General features: G+C 49.6%; 1 protein-coding gene across 1 annotated transcript in view; it reads right to left on the bottom strand.

Annotated features, from left to right (window-relative positions):
- Positions 1-15,544, bottom strand: part of TWF2 (twinfilin actin binding protein 2) — a 75,972-nt gene that overhangs the window by 33,370 nt on the left and 27,058 nt on the right. Inside the window, 1 exon segment of the mRNA XM_030568689.1 lies at positions 13,976-14,053. Coding sequence (XP_030424549.1) covers positions 13,976-14,053 — 78 coding nt within the window.

Raw genomic sequence — 15,544 nt, 5'->3', positions numbered from 1 at the left:
GGGCTATGCAGATTTTGGGAGACTCCAGGACAATCCCAGAGGGTTGGCAACACTACTATTAAATACCAAACAGCAGTGGAATGCCCTGTTCCCACCTCCATAAACAACGGGTTATAGATAGGAGGGAAGAAACCAAATGGGACTGGGGCAGTGGAGCAAGTGAAGGTCAGGAAAAACTTTTCAGACAACAGGAGCAACCCGTGGGTTGACAGCAAACCCCAGGGAAGCAGTGAAAATCCGACGGCATTAAAAAAAAATTAAGCCAGGACACTTGTTGGCACATTTGCTAGGGTCAAGAAGCCGAAATTCACTCACTCTTCACCCAGTGCCATTAATGCCAGCTTCTGCCTCAAGCAGGTCAGAGAGCAGGCAGAGGGTTTTTCTGCCCAGTAACTGCGTGCTGTGAACGGAAGAGAAACGGTGCAGCTGAAGACTAAGCAGAACAATTCTGGTCATGTGTACATTCACTGTTCCTTTTGCCTTTTCACTCCTAAACATTCAGTGCATTCGCTGTGATGCTCCACAGCATTGTTCGCACCCAGGGAACACAGAGCACATGCTACCACCACAAGAAGGCAATTTGGATCAAAAGCAGTTAAAGAGCTCTATCTACCTAATGGTAAACCCACATTTATCTTGCACTTCCTACCTCGTCTACACAAAGCAGCACACCTCAGCGCGTTTCCATTGAGGAACTGAGTTTTAAACGCATCCTTCCACTTTCTATCACTGCAGTCAGGTAACCCGAACAAACATTTCAAACGTTGAAATGAAAATCTGGGGCCCTGCAGGGAAAACCAGGCAGATGTCTCTTTATGTGGTTTGTTATATTTAAAACTGGACTGGATAAGCAAGATGATGTGCCTTAGAGAGCAATGCTGCATTGGACGCTGGCAAGCAGGTTCCATGAAACAAGTGGAATTAGAGATAGAGAATTAAACCATCACTCAATTACCATGAGAAACAATCAATGTTACCTGGCAGAGCAGAGATCTCTGCAGGTGTCCTAAGATAGGAAGCAGCCATTTGTTAACATTTTACAAGAGGCATACACAGCTGAGCAGCAGTGGCTCTGCCCCCTATCACTGGGCACTGGCTCTCACCACTCCAGCACAGTACATTCCTCTCACACATTGTTCCTGGCTCCAAGAACAGAGTCTGGCTGCTTAAATGCTGATCATTCCTTCCCCTCAACCCATATATGCACACAGGCCACAGGCTAAGGGCTTGGCTACACTGGAGAATTGCAGGGCTGTAAACCCACCACCAGCGCTGCAACTTACTCACCGTCCACACTTGCAAGGCACATACAGCGCTGCATCTCCCTGGCTGCAGCGCTGGTTGTACTCCTGCTCTGCCTCGGGTATAAGGATTGCAGCGCTGGTGATGCAGCGCTGCTCTGCAAGTGTGGCCATCAAAAGCACTGTAATTACCTCTGAATACCTCGGAGGCCATCCCAGAATGCCTGTTCAGCCACTCTGCTCATCAGTTCGCACTCTACAGCCCTGGCTTCAGGTGACCACCCCTTTAAATGCCCCAGGAATTTTAAAAATCCCCTTCCTGTTTGCTCAGCCAGGTGTGGAGTGCAATCAATCAGTGAATCTTTCCAGGTGACCACGCCTCCATGCGCCAAACGAGCCCCAGCATGGAGCAATGGCGAGTTGATGGACCTCAGTGTTTGGGGGGAGGAAGCTGTGCAGCCACAGCTGCACTCCAGCCATAGGAATTACGATACCTATGGGCAGATCTCAAGGGCCATGCTGGAAAGGGGCCATGACCGGGACGTGGTGCAGTGCAGGGTTAAAGTAAAGGAGCTGCGGAGTGCCTATTGCAAAGCCTGCGAGAGAAACCGCAGGTGCTACTCCCCACAACCTGCTGTTTTTACAAGGAGCTGGACGCAATACTTGGGGGTGACCCCACTGCCAATCCGCCGACCATGATGGACACTTCAGAGCGGGGAAAGGAGGGGAGGGAGGAAACTAAGAGTGAGGGTACTGGGGTGGGGGGAGACACCCCGGAGTCCCAGGAGGCATGCAGCCAGGAGCTCTTCTCAAGCCAGGAGGAAGCTAGCCAGTCGCAGCAGCTGGAACTAGTTGGAGAAGGACAAGCAGAGGAGCAGGTTCCCGGTAAGCACCTTTTAGTTTCAGGATGGAAATATTTTGGGAGAGGAGGTGGGGTTATGGCTGCATGCATGGCTAGATGTGGAATAGCCCATTGATGTGGTCTATCACGTCGCGGTAATCGGCCTCGGTAAGCTCTTCAAAAGTTTCTGCCAGAGCGTGGGCAATGCACTTGTGCAAGTTTATAGGGAGAGCCACTGTGGTCCTTGTCCCAGTCAGGCTAACGTGTCCGCAACACTGTGCCGCGACGGGAGGGGGGGGACCATTACTGCACACAGGCAAGCTGCATAGGGGCCAGGGCGGAATCCGCATTGCTGTAGAAGACCCTCCCTTGCTTCCCAGGAGACCCGCAGCAGCGAGATATCTTCCAGGATAAACTCCTGTGGAAAATGTTGGGATAGTGTTCAGTGTAGGTCCCCCTGCAGCTGTTTGCTTTCCCCAATGCACAGAAACCCCAGTACAACCCTGAACCAATCAGTCCCCCTTCCCAGGTGACCTGCAGCAGCGAGATATCTTCCAGGATTAATTAACACCTGCACCCATTCCCCTTACTCATCATTTCTTCGTTGCTGTGGGTTCTGTGTGCTCTGTTTGGTATGTGGAAAGTATGCTAAAGAGACTGTAAACTCCTTCACTGTGATTATACACAATGCTGCCTCTCTGTTAAAGGTTTCAATTTTTGTCTTTCTAATAACAGTGTCCTTGAATTCTCGACTGGCCGTATCAGAGACTGCTGAGAGGCTACAAAACCTGAGGAAGAAGTCACGGAAAAGCAAAGAAGATATGGTGAAAACAGTTATGAATCAGTCTGCCAGAGAGAGTAAAAAACTGCAGGAATGGAGGGAAAAAATGCAGCAGTGAAGGGAAAGAGAAAGCCGAGAAAGGCAGTGGCTAAGAAGAAAAGTATGAAGCAGCTGATAAGAATCCTGGCGCGTCAAATGGACTGTATCCAGTCACTCATAGCCATGCAGGCAGAGCACTACCATGCCGCCCTGCAGTCCCAAAGCTCTTTCCCTTGTGCCCCAATGTCAACTCAAAACCCCTTCTCCAGCATCCAGGTTCTTACCACCACCAGCTGCCCCCAACATCTGTACGTTCACCTACCAGCCCTGAGAACTACGTCTCTTACCCTCTGCACTCAACCCCCACCATCACGCAGCATTTTCATCCTGAAGTGCAGCAGTCATTGCACAGCACTCCAGGCAGGACATATTCAAACCTCTGACTGTACAGTTCACCACCACACCCCCTGCCCTTTTAGTTATTTTCTTTTCAATAAATGAATTCTTGGCTTTTAAAACAGTTTTTTTTTATTGCAGAAAGTGAAAGATATCATAGCCCCGGAAAAAAACAGGCACTGCAAATCATTGTAACCATTGCACTTCACTCCCGTGCAAGGCACCAAACATTACTGTTGGTATTCAGCCTCAAATTCCTCCCTCAAGACATCCCTGATCCTTGTAGCCCTGTGATGGGCCTCTCTAGTAGTCCTACTCTCTGGCTGTGCAAATTCAGCCTCCAGGCGTTGAACCTCGGAGGTCCATTCCTGACTGAATGTTTCACCCTTCCCTTCACAAATATTATGGAGGGTACAGCACGCAGATATAACCGCAGGGATGCTGCTTTCCCCCAAGTCTAGCTTCCCATAAAGAGATCTTCAGCATCCTTTTAAACGGCCAAAAGCACACTCCACAGTCATTTTGCACCGGCTCAGCCTGTAGTTGAACCGGTCCTTGCTCCTGTCAAGCTTCCCTGAATACGGTTTCATGAGCCAAGGCATTAACAGGTAAGCGAGGTCTCCAAGGATCACAGTGGGCATTTTGACCTCCCCTACTGTGATCTTCCGGTCTGGGAAAAAAGTCCCAGCCTGCAGCTTCCTGAACAGGCCACTGTTCCAAAAGATGCGTGCATCATGCACCTTTCCAGGCCAGCCTGTGTAAATGTCAATGAAACGCCCACAGTGATCCACAAGCGCCTGGAGAACCATAGAGAAATACCCCTTCCAATTAATGTACTCGGATGCTAGGTAGGGTGGTGCCAGAATAGGAATGTGTGTCCCATCTATCGCCCCTCCACAGTTAGGGAAACTCATTTGTGCAAAGCCATCCAGAATGTCCTGCACATTCCCCAGAGTCACAGTTCTTCTTAGCAGGATGTGATTAATGGCCCTGCAAACTTGCATCGACATGATTCCAACGGTCAACTTTCCCACTCCAAACTGGTTCGCGACCGATCGGTAGCTGTCTGGAGTTGCCAGTTTCCAGATTGCAATACCCACCAGCTTCTCCAATGGCAGGGCAGCTCTCAATCTTGTGTCCTTGCGCCACACGGTGGTGGCGAGCTCCTCACACAATCCCATGAAAGTGGTTTTTCTCATCCGAAAGTTCTGCAGCCATTGCTCATCATCCCAGACTTCCATGATGATGTGATCCCACCACTCAGTGCTTGTTTCCCTGAGCCCAAAAGTGGCGTTCCACGGTGCTGAGCATTTCCGTGAATGCCACAAGGAATTTAGTGTCATACGCGTCAGGCAACTCGATATCATCGTCGGACTCCTCACTGTCACTTTGAAGCTGAAGGAATAGCTCAACTGCCAAACGTGATGTGCTGGTGACACTCAAAGTCCTCAGCAGTTCGGGCTCCATTTCCCACAGAAATCGCGCAGCACAGACATCGCTGGGAGACTCACAATGGCGCCAAATGTGGACAGAAAAACAGTGACTGCTGGGATGTGAAGCGATGCACCATGGGGCGTTGGGACAGGAAGCGGAATGACCCGCACCCTTCTGTCCCCTTCCCACAACCCACGGCGCCAAAATGGGACGAGGTGCTCTGTGGGATAGCTGCCCACAATGCACCACTCCCAACAGCGCTGCAAATGCTGCAAATGTGGCCACACTGCAGCGCTGATAGCTGTCAGTGTGGCCACACTGCAGCACTTTCCCTAAACAGCTGTACGAAGACAGCGGTAACTCCCAGCGCTGCACACCTGCAAGTGTAGCCAAGCCCTAAGTCACCAAGCACAAGCTAGTCTGTCTGCAGCCAGGAGAGCTGCACTGCAGTAGCTGTGGATGGAGAAAAACAAACCACTTAGCTTTAGGCAATAGCTACGACTCTCTCAGGCCTTGTCTACACAACAAAGTTGCAGCGCTGGTGAGGGGGTTACAGCGCTGCAACTTAGGATGTGTACACACCTGCAGGGCATTACCAGCACTGCAACTCCCTGTTTGCAGCGCTGGCCGTACACCCAGTCGTGCCTCGGGTGTAGAGGATCAGGTAGTCGTCAGGTGTAGACACTCACCAGCGTTTTTGTTGACCTCCGTGGAATAAGCAGGTATCCCAGCATACCTGAGGAAGCCTCTCTGGTAATTAAGCAAACTCCACTGCCCTCCAAGCAGGTCTCCTTCCCCGCGGTGTGCTCTGGCGTTCCCCGACCTCCCCTCCAAGCAGGTCTCCTTCCCCGCGGTGTGCTCTGGCGTTCTCCGACCCCCCCTCCAAGCAGGTCTCCATCCCCGCGGTGTGCTCTGGCGTTCTCCGACCCCCCCCTCCAAGCAGGTCTCCTTCCCCGTGGTGTGCAACAGCGCTGCAGCGTGGCCACATCTAACACCACTTGCAGCGCTGGTTGCTGTAAGTGCGGCCACTCTGCAGCGCTGGCCCTATACAGCTGTACTAATACAGCTGTAACAACCAGCGCTGCAAAATTGTAGATGTAGACATACCCTCAGCATAAGTTCAGAGTTAAGGCCTCATTATGCATCCTCTTGCTACAATTACTTGCATCTTGGACTGGGAGGAACTGATGCTAAGCATTTTAACCCTTGGGAGGACAGGCACAGAATTCAGCAGTGATAGCAGTGACATGCTGCCCCACTGGCTGGCAGGCAGGCAGGCAAAGGAACAGACAAAGTATTTAAAAATAAAACTGGAGGGGAATGAGGGACCATGTGCTCCCATAAAGACTAAAGTAATAGGGCACAATGGATTCCTCCAGCTAGGATTCATGGGTGGCTGACAGTTGCTTTGCCTCATTTGCTGGGTCTCCTGTGATCTCACACACATTCCAGTTCATTCTGTGATGATGCTGATCTACTCAGAGTTCCTTAAGAATCAACTTGAAACACAGAGCTTGAAAACAACCCAGATCCCTTAGCATTTTTGTCCAGAACTTCCAGGTCCAGATCTCAAGTAGGCTGGAAGATCTGCTTCCTTTCTCCCTGGACAAGGTTCTGCCAGGCCCAGCATCGATGGTCAAGGAAGCAAGGAACCTCCATGAGCAGGAACTGAAAGTTAGCTTGAATTTCTGTCAAGGTCACAGGCTTGTCTGATCTCAAAGCTAAGTGAGTTTTGCAATCGATGTATCTATTCTAAAAAGAAACAGGAAACTGACCCCCCGTCATTTCAAACCTAGCAGGACTGCCTCTATTGTGCTGGCTTCCTCCTAGTTTTCCTACTTTCAGTGTGCGCTGGAGTTCTGTGTTCAATGACCACTAACAGTCATGACTGTGCCAAGTGGTGCTTCAAGAGAAACTTTGCTTCCTTAAAAAACATGCAAGGGTTTGCCCTGGGGAAGAGGAGGGTTTTCCCTTTGCTCACTGCCTTCACCACCACTTGCTTCCCTCCCCCTAACCGTCACTTCTCAACTTCACATGCTCCCCACTGCTTCATACACAAGCTCATCCCCGAATTTCCTTCCCTAGTCCTGCTTCCTTGGGCTTGTCATTTTGCTACGCCTGGTCTCTAGTGACAAGGATTCTGTTATTTTGGCCAACCAGTTCTGCAGTGACAGCTCTCAAAATACATCACAAGTGACTGTTCAAATGGAGCAGTGCAACATTCGGACAGATTTCAAACTTCCAACAGATCGGGCTCTGGGGAATGATAAATCTTTGATCAAGAAGCACAGCAATGGAACTAGAAGGCGGATGGAACAAGAACAGGAGACAAGTATCAGAGGGGTAGCCATGTTAGTCTGGATCCGTAAAAGCGGCAAAGAATCCTGTGGCACCTTATATAGACTAACAGACGTATTGGAGCATGAGCTTTCATGGGTGAATACCCACTTCGTTGGATGCATGTCCGATGAAGTGGGTATTCACCCACGAAAGCTCATGCTCCAATACGTCTGTTAGTCTATATAAGGTGCCACAGGACTCTCTGCTGCAAGAACAGGAGAGACAGCTGGGATAGAATTGAACCGCGCCAGGCTTAAAGCCAGGGTCTGTGGAGATGTGAGAAATAATAAATAAAGATGCCTCCCCAACTACTGCATGACTCAACTGCGGAGAGGGTTGCACAGCCTAAGCATTTTTCAGAACGCCTAATCCATTACACAGCATGCTATTTACATTTGGGAGAGTGCTTTGCTTCCTGACCCCTTTTAGATTTGCTCACCAAATACCCATCAGCAGGCTGATTCACTTTTAATTACCTTAAAAGGCAGGCAGTCCACAGCTTCAGTGTCCTGCATACCGAGCTGGGCAGCTGTTCTGCAGTGAGGTCTGCAGGAGGAGGGACAGATCTCAGAACAGTGGCAGGAGAACACTATAAAGCAGGTGTCAGCAACCTTTCAGAAGTGCTGTGCCGAGTCTTCATTTATTCACTCTAATTTAAGGTTTCATGTGCCAGTAATGCATGTTAACGTTTTTAGAGGGTCTCTTTCTACAAGTCTACAATATATAACTAAACTATTGTTGTATGTAAAGTAAATAAGGTTTTTAAAATGTTTAAGAAGCTCCCTGTCACATTCCATCCCACCCCCCTCTTTTGAAAAGCACGTTGCAGCCAGTTGAATGCTGTGATAGCTGCCCACATTGCACCACTCCCAACAGCGCTGCAAATGCTGCAAATGTGGCCACACTGCAGCGCTGGTAGCTGTCAGTGTGGCTACACTGCAGCGCTGGCCCTACACAGCTGTACGAACATAGCTGTAACTACCAGCGCTGCAGAACTGTAAATGTAGCCATGGCCTAAGTATTATTATACCCCGAACAGGACAGCCAGTGTCAGGGTAAGACTTTGGTAGAAATCCAAACTCTGCCTAACACCTAGAAGCAATCCAAGCAGAACCCATAGGTGCATGATACAAAAATGCTTTGCAATAAAATTAACTTTCATAAAGTTAGCATCTTCCATCTAGCCCAGTGGTTCTCACTCCACAGGCCGCTTGAGGCCTAATCAGCACACAGCTGTGGCCCATGGGACATCCTCAGGGCCATACAGGTAGCATATATAATCAGGGGTCTCAAACTCAAATGACCAAGAGGGCCACATGAGGGCTAGTTCATTGGCCCAAGGGCTGCACCACTGAAAAACCCCCACTTGCTACTCTCGGCCTTGCCCCTCCTCCACCCCTTCCATGAGGCCTCATCTCTTCCCTGCCCCCATTCCAACCCCTTCCCTGAAGTCCCCACCCCAACTCCTCCCCTTTCCTGCCCCCAGAGGGTACATGAGAGGTGTGGCGGGGTTCAGGGCAAGGAGTTGAAGTGCAGCAGGAGGTTGGGGTGAAGACAGGGGGTTAGGGTGCAGGAGGGATGTGGGATGCAGCAGAGGGCTCAGGGCACAGGGTTGGGGTGCAGAAGAGGTGTGGGGTGCAGGGAGGGGGCTCAGGGCAGGGGGTTGGGGGGGCGGGGTGCAGGAGGGCTGCCGGCCCCGGCCCGGCAGCAGCACACATCAGGGCCGGGGCAGGCTGATGGCCCCGGCCCGAGAAGTTGCTGAAACCATGTCCCTGCAGCCTCTGGGGAAGGGAGGGATGTAGGGCTCTGCTGCTTGCCCAGCCTACAGGTACCTCCCTCAAAGCTCCCATTTGGCCGTGGTTCCCTGTTCCCGGCCAATGGGAGCTGACGGGGGACAGTGCCTGAAAGCTAGGGCAACACACAGATGGAGCTCTCTGCTTCTCCCACCCCCCCAACCACAGGCTTGTGATGCCAGCTGCCTCAGGAAGTGGCGCGGGGCTCGAGGGGGGCAATCCTGCGGCTGTAGTCTGCCCATCCCTGGCCTGGAGATAGGCCAGGGGGAAGGCATGGGCTACTTGGTGGGCCGCAGGAAATAGCTCCGCGGGCCACATGCTGCCTGTGGGCCACATGTTTGAGACCCCTGATATATATTGTGTGGATGTGGCCCACATAACAGAGAGCTGCATATGCGGCCCGCAACAGTACATAGGTTGAGAATAACTAACCTAACCCACAGAATAGCAAACATGATATGACAGCCAACCCCAAGTTCAAAGAGACAACGAGTGGTAAGTTCTAACTTTGCAGGACAAAGCGCCTTGCTGAGGAATAGCATCGACAGCTGCCCAGCCTCAGGGTCGGCTAGGTAGAGAGGGGTATGGTGGACGCATGCAGGCAGGGTCAGCCTGGCACCATATCAATCCATTTCTCAGCTAATGTGTCCATTAAATTTCAGGCCATTTTAGCAATGCCAGCCTATGACAGAATAGCTGAACATGCCTGCTTTCATTACTCATTTGCTGAGCTTGCTAACCAAATATGAACGGAGCATATATATTTTTAAATAAGCATCACTGCACTGGATGTGCTCAGGACAGCAATGGGTTGGTTTTCTAATACGCTCCCTTCTCCCTAATCTGGTAACTCAGACGCCATTCCTGATGCAGACACACTTGGAATGGTATTGCAACAAAAGATGGAATGCCCCATCCTCAGCCTCCTCCCTTCCCCATTCCCCTATGCCAACTCCCATTTAGGCCCCCAACTCTCCTCTCAGATCCACACAGATCTCAATCCTCCTATTCTGCTCTCCCTACATATGCAGAACGGGAAAGCAGAATACGACCTCCAGTTATCTCGTAAGTATCACTTTCAAAAAGGGGAAAATCTAGACTGAAGACTACCCTAGTTATCCTAGGCCTCCAGCACCTCACCAATTTAATTTTTTATCCTAAAGAGTCCCCTGTGAGGCAGCGCAGTGCTGCTAGCCCATTATGCCCCAGTTCCCCCCATGGACAGACAGAGGAAGTGATTTGCCGTAAGGTCAGACAGGGAGTCAGTGGCAGAGCAGCAATTCAATCTAGGTCTTCCATGACCCAGGGAAGCATCTCAACCACGAGCTCCTCTTCATTGCAGGAGCTCCCCCTTTCTGACTCCTTAAGAGAATTGAAGAAGCTATCCTCAGCCCAAGAGTCAAAACCAGTAGCAGAGCACTGGCTCACTAGATGGACTCAACTGGCAGCAATCAGACCTTGATCAGTGGGTCTTGCCGCTTTGTGCGTGATAGATAGAGCCAACTGCTATTATCCCTCAACTCACCTTCTAGCCCAACAACTCCTAGTAAACTGGTGAAATAGGTCTCTCCATTTCCTGTGACCATCCTGCTCAGATACGGTCAGGCATTTCTGATGGGTAAAAAGCCATTTGCCAATTTTCTCTGCTGTACTACAAGAGCTACACACAATTTAAGGACTGATGATGATTCCAGGTTAGCTGCTAGCAATTCTACACAATCTCTGTTGATCGGATGCTACATCCCATGGTCTACACCTATTCCCCTCTCTACTGTCAGGAGCTTGGGCTATACACAGTCCCCCACAAAAATCATTCTCGGAAGATACACACAGGAAAACCAGAACTCCTGCCCTGCAGATAAGGGGAGCTCACAGTTGAGGACCCCATGGGAAACTGCATGGGAGGATTTAAGTTCTACAGCAACACATCATGCAGATAAAGATATCCCATTCAGTCTCTGCAGTGATGACATGAGTACGGCTCTCATAAGTGGTGACAAATGTATCCTCACTGAGATCACCAGTTGCAAATAATCCAACACTGAATCAGCTGCACTGAGGGGAAAGAGTGAGCACCCTGCTTATGCATAAACCTTACTGAATTGATCTTACCAAGAGCCCCATGAGCCAGGGAAGGGTTCTCTCTTGACACAGAGGAGGAAATTGCAGCGCAGAGAGATTAAGAGCTTTATTTTCAAAGATGCCGAGAACATTCAGCTCCCACTAATTACTCTGAAGGGGTGGGCGATCAGAACTTCTGAAAATCAGGCCCCAGGTGACTCTGCCCAAGGTCACAGTGAGTCAGTGACAGAGCTGGGAACAGAACTTGGAACGCCTTACTTCAACCCATGGTTTAGTCACAAGATCGTCCTTGTGGTTCCCAACATCCAGCCTCTACCTGGAAAATCCCTCGGTATTGCAACATGCCAGGGCACACAGAAGCAGGCAGAATCTGCTCAACATTACTAGCATGACTTGCACTAGTTCTTCACTCAGCATGGAAAGGATACAAAACTAACACCGAGCAGAGAGAGAGACTGACTCCCATATGAGAGACTGAAGGGGACAATGGAACATCCTGGTATATCTGGGTATAATAATCCTTGCAAGAGAAAGCAAAACAGCTGATTGGTCTTAAATTCATTACGCCTCCTGCTCCATGGGTAGCAATAACTAGTCAGTTTCCTATTATGCACTCCGGGTCAAACTCTGTGCAGCACCTCTGCCAGGTACCCCAGCGAAGGCCTCAGAATGGGTCTTAGGGTCTGATGTGGGAGAGAAAGTAGCCCCTTGTGTGAGTCTGAGTACACCCTAGCTGCTTTGACTTACGCAGCGCAACTCATATAGCACCAAGAGCTATATGCCTGCTCTCTCCTGACCCCTGCACATCCCCTTATGCTGGGGTCTGCACAGAGGACAGCATAGGGCTGTTTTTAGTGGCCCTCTGCAGTATGCACATCACAAGAGCCAGTCGCAGCTCCTTTTCAGCCCCTCTATACAGATCGAGAAGTATGTAGGTGTGAGGCACAGAATCGGTCTCTAACATGTACCCCCACAAATTCATTGAGAGCTACAGTGCAGATTTCATGCATTTCCACATGCCCTGGCAGTACTGCAGAGAACACACCCTTGCGATGCTGAGGGATCGAGTGTACAAAGCACTGGCCAGAAGAGAACACAGATACAGTGCACACTGCTGTATTCTATTACAGAATAAACAGACACCATCTTTCGCCAGCTGATTTTGAAGTCTCCACCTGATGGAGCCAAAGACAAGCCTGCCCGTCACCCCAAAGAGAAACACGCCATGAACCCTTCTGCCCTAGCAAGAAGCTAATGGGCTGGCACGGATTAACGTCTACAGTGGAGGTTTTACAATGGTCAGCTAATCAGTAATGTAGCCTGCTGTGGGACATATTGCAGTTAGGGCTATGGTAAACTTACCAAAAAGTAGTAAATTAGCAGGCAAATCAATGCCTTGTTCCATTTATTTATTTGATAAATATGAGCTACCGAAAGTTACCTTTTGATCTCTCAAAACCAAAACATGCCACAGATTGATTTGCTCCACTCAATTTTAACCCAAAATAGAAAGAACAGAAACTGGAAAAATTTTTAAAAGGACAAGAAACTGGGGATGTGAAAGCCATAGAACACACTGCAACCAGAAGAAACGCAGACTAGGATCTGGTCCGAGTGAACACCTTCACTTACTCTCTACACATCTGGGGCCAGCTCCCAAGCAGCTGTAAGTCGCAGTCCTCCACTGACTAAGTGAAGCTGAGCCCATTTACACTAGTAGAGGATCTGGCTCCAGCATTTTGCTCACCCTATCCTATGCTGCTGTTAGGTAACGGAAGGAGAAAGCAGCCATTTGACTGACTCAGCCCTGGCCCACGCTACAAACATATGTATAAAGATGCCGCTCAGAGATGTGGACAAGGCAGTTATACCAACCAAACTCCAGAATAGATAGCGCTATGTCGAGAGGGCTTCTCCCATCAACTGAGCTGCCACATCTCGGGAAGCTCTCCCTTTTCAGTACAGCGTGACAGCAGTGCAGCTGCACCGTTAAGTGTAAACAAGCCTTCAGGGATGTTGCTCTTCTGAGGTTATGTCTACACTACAGCTTATGTTGGCATAACTTCTGTGTCGGGGGGGGGGGGAATAAATCACCCCCAAGTGACATAAGTTGCACTGACGTAAGCACCAGTGTGGACAGCGCTTTGTTGGCGGGAGAGCTCCTCCCGTTGACATAGCTACTGCCACTGGCGGGGGGCTGGAGTAGTTAAACCAACGGGAGCGCTCTCTCCCAGTGGCTTAGAACAGCTACATTTGAGAGCTTACAGTGGCGCTGCTGCATTGATGCAGGTCCACTGCTGTAAGCTCTCTAGAGACTAAAGGCACAGCTACACTAAAGAGACTGCTGAGGAAAAGCTCAAGCACCAGAATAAGGAACAAACTCCTAGACTGGGAACAATCCTATACCCACTCACCGCCTCATTGAAAAAGGCTACGTTAACAGTCCAAAGCACTGCCATTTACAAGTATTACTGCCACATCTGGGGCAGTTATCCTGCTCTTGGATGTTTCTATAGCACCCATCATCCAGTGGGTGTCTCCTTCCTGTAGGATTCTTTCAACGGTAGTTGGCAAACAGCCCCAGCGAAGCAGAACAGTCTACACCAGCAAAGCCATATTGTCAGGATGCAGCCGCAACATCCAAGAGACCTGACAGAGAACAGCAAACCAAATACCAGCACTGCATCAGGCCAGACTGACTGTGAACCCCTTACTGCCACTGCGAAGCGGTTACTGGCTGCCTGCACAAGTGACTGCTCCCCAACGGAAACAAGTGGGTCCCGTAGAGATACTACTGAAGAAAATAAAAGGCATCAGAACTCTGCTCCTTTAAAATGTCAGCTGTGTTCACTCCGCACCCGGCAGTCTATTCTGAGCAGCCGCATTCCAGGAGCCCCTAGCAGGATTTTCCATCCGCAGCAGCACGGTCTTGTCTGTTATAGCAGGATCGGCCACAGCCCTGGAGAAAAGACGCCGACAAGGGAGGGAAACAAGGCAGTGCAAAGAAATGGAATTAAATAGAACTTACCATCCTCAATGACGACTTTGATGAGACGGATCGAGCCATTCCGGGCCTTGGCAAAAAAGTCCTTTAATTCTGTGGTGGCTAAAAGAACCAGAAACATCGTGATCAGACTTAGTAGACAAACCAAATGTTATTCTGCTCTTCAAATCAAGTAAGGGGGAGGGGACAAAAACTAAAAAGAACTAAATGGGGGAGAGTAAAAAAAAAATCCCTGATGGTAAAAATGGACAGAATAAAAACAAAGCAGCTGATTTCACTTGCTGTATGACCTACACTGTGGAGGATATGAAGTCCTGTCTCTCAGAGGTTTCAGAGTTAAATACTGGCTGGGAGCACATGTGATCCAGAGAACTTGATACTTGGACCGGGTGAACATAATCGCCCAAATTTAGATGATTGTTTGGCTGGGGCAGGGTGGACAGGATCAAGTGTCAGTTTATTAAGTGCACAGCGTATCCCAGTTTGCATGTGGGGCAGGGGAGGAGGGCGGCTGGAAGGTGTGACGATGGGCAGAGGCAGCTCTCTTGCGTTCAGACACTTGCCTTGGTTACGTTTTGCTTTGGATGCTGTATGCCAGAGCATGTGACCTCCAGCGGGAAGGCTGCATAATACAGAAGCTGCCAGAATGTTACAGGAATCAGAACTGTAGCCACTTTGAATTTCACTCTCTGCTTGTCCCAACGTGACCCCTCAAGGATGAGCTGTGATAAACCTTGGGAATTGAAGACTCAGATTCTGCAGAACGGAGACCTGTTTGTGTGTTAGGCTTTCCCCCAGGGTCTGAGCAGCTTTAGTTATAAGAGAATAATGCAGGCCAGTTTGGCCTAATTAATTGGTAGTAGGTTTAAAACAAACACAAAAAAGTATTTTTTCATGCAATGCACTGTCAACCTCTGGAACTCTTTGCCAGAGGGTGTTGTGAAGGCCAATACTATAACAGGGTCCAAAAGGGAGCTAGATAGATTCATGGAAGATAGGTCCATTAATGGCTATTAGCCAGGATGGGTAGGAATTGTGTCCCTAGCCTCCATTTGCCAGAAGCTGGGATTGGGTGACGGGGAATGGATCATTTGATGAATTCCTAGGACGCCTTCCCTTCCTCCCACCAACCAAGGTTACCGGTGACTGTGGATATTTATCTAGTTAGAATCAAAATTCTAGGGATGCTAGCAGACAACCCCAGTCAGTCATTCATCCCAGAGGATCCTCTAGCACTTTATATGCTCTCAGACATACGAAGGAATCGCTTCACCCCAGGCCTCACTGAGAGGAAGCCATCTCTGAGTTAAACTCACCAGCTGTTTAACAGCATCCAGCAACATTTGTAAAAACAGCTTAGGGCAGGAAGTGGAGAAGAGTCCCAGCGCAGCAATGGCTAGAACTAGTATTTAAGCTAGGAATCTGGGGCTGGCATCCCTATTCTTGCTTGATATCTTAATAAAAATGAGGAATCACAGCTTTAGTTACATCTAACCTGCAAGAAAGCATTTCCAGCAGACAGCGCCCCAGACTACCTAACACAAGGGTTTTCTGCTGGCTTTTGAAATGCTACATGTTGGTTTCCAGGTAAAG

The sequence above is a fragment of the Gopherus evgoodei genome, chromosome 7 (assembly GCF_007399415.2).
Source record: "Gopherus evgoodei ecotype Sinaloan lineage chromosome 7, rGopEvg1_v1.p, whole genome shotgun sequence".
NCBI lineage: Eukaryota > Metazoa > Chordata > Testudines > Testudinidae > Gopherus > Gopherus evgoodei.
The sequence above is the reverse complement of the archived record's forward strand: the minus strand, read 5'-3'. Positions and strand labels throughout refer to the sequence as shown.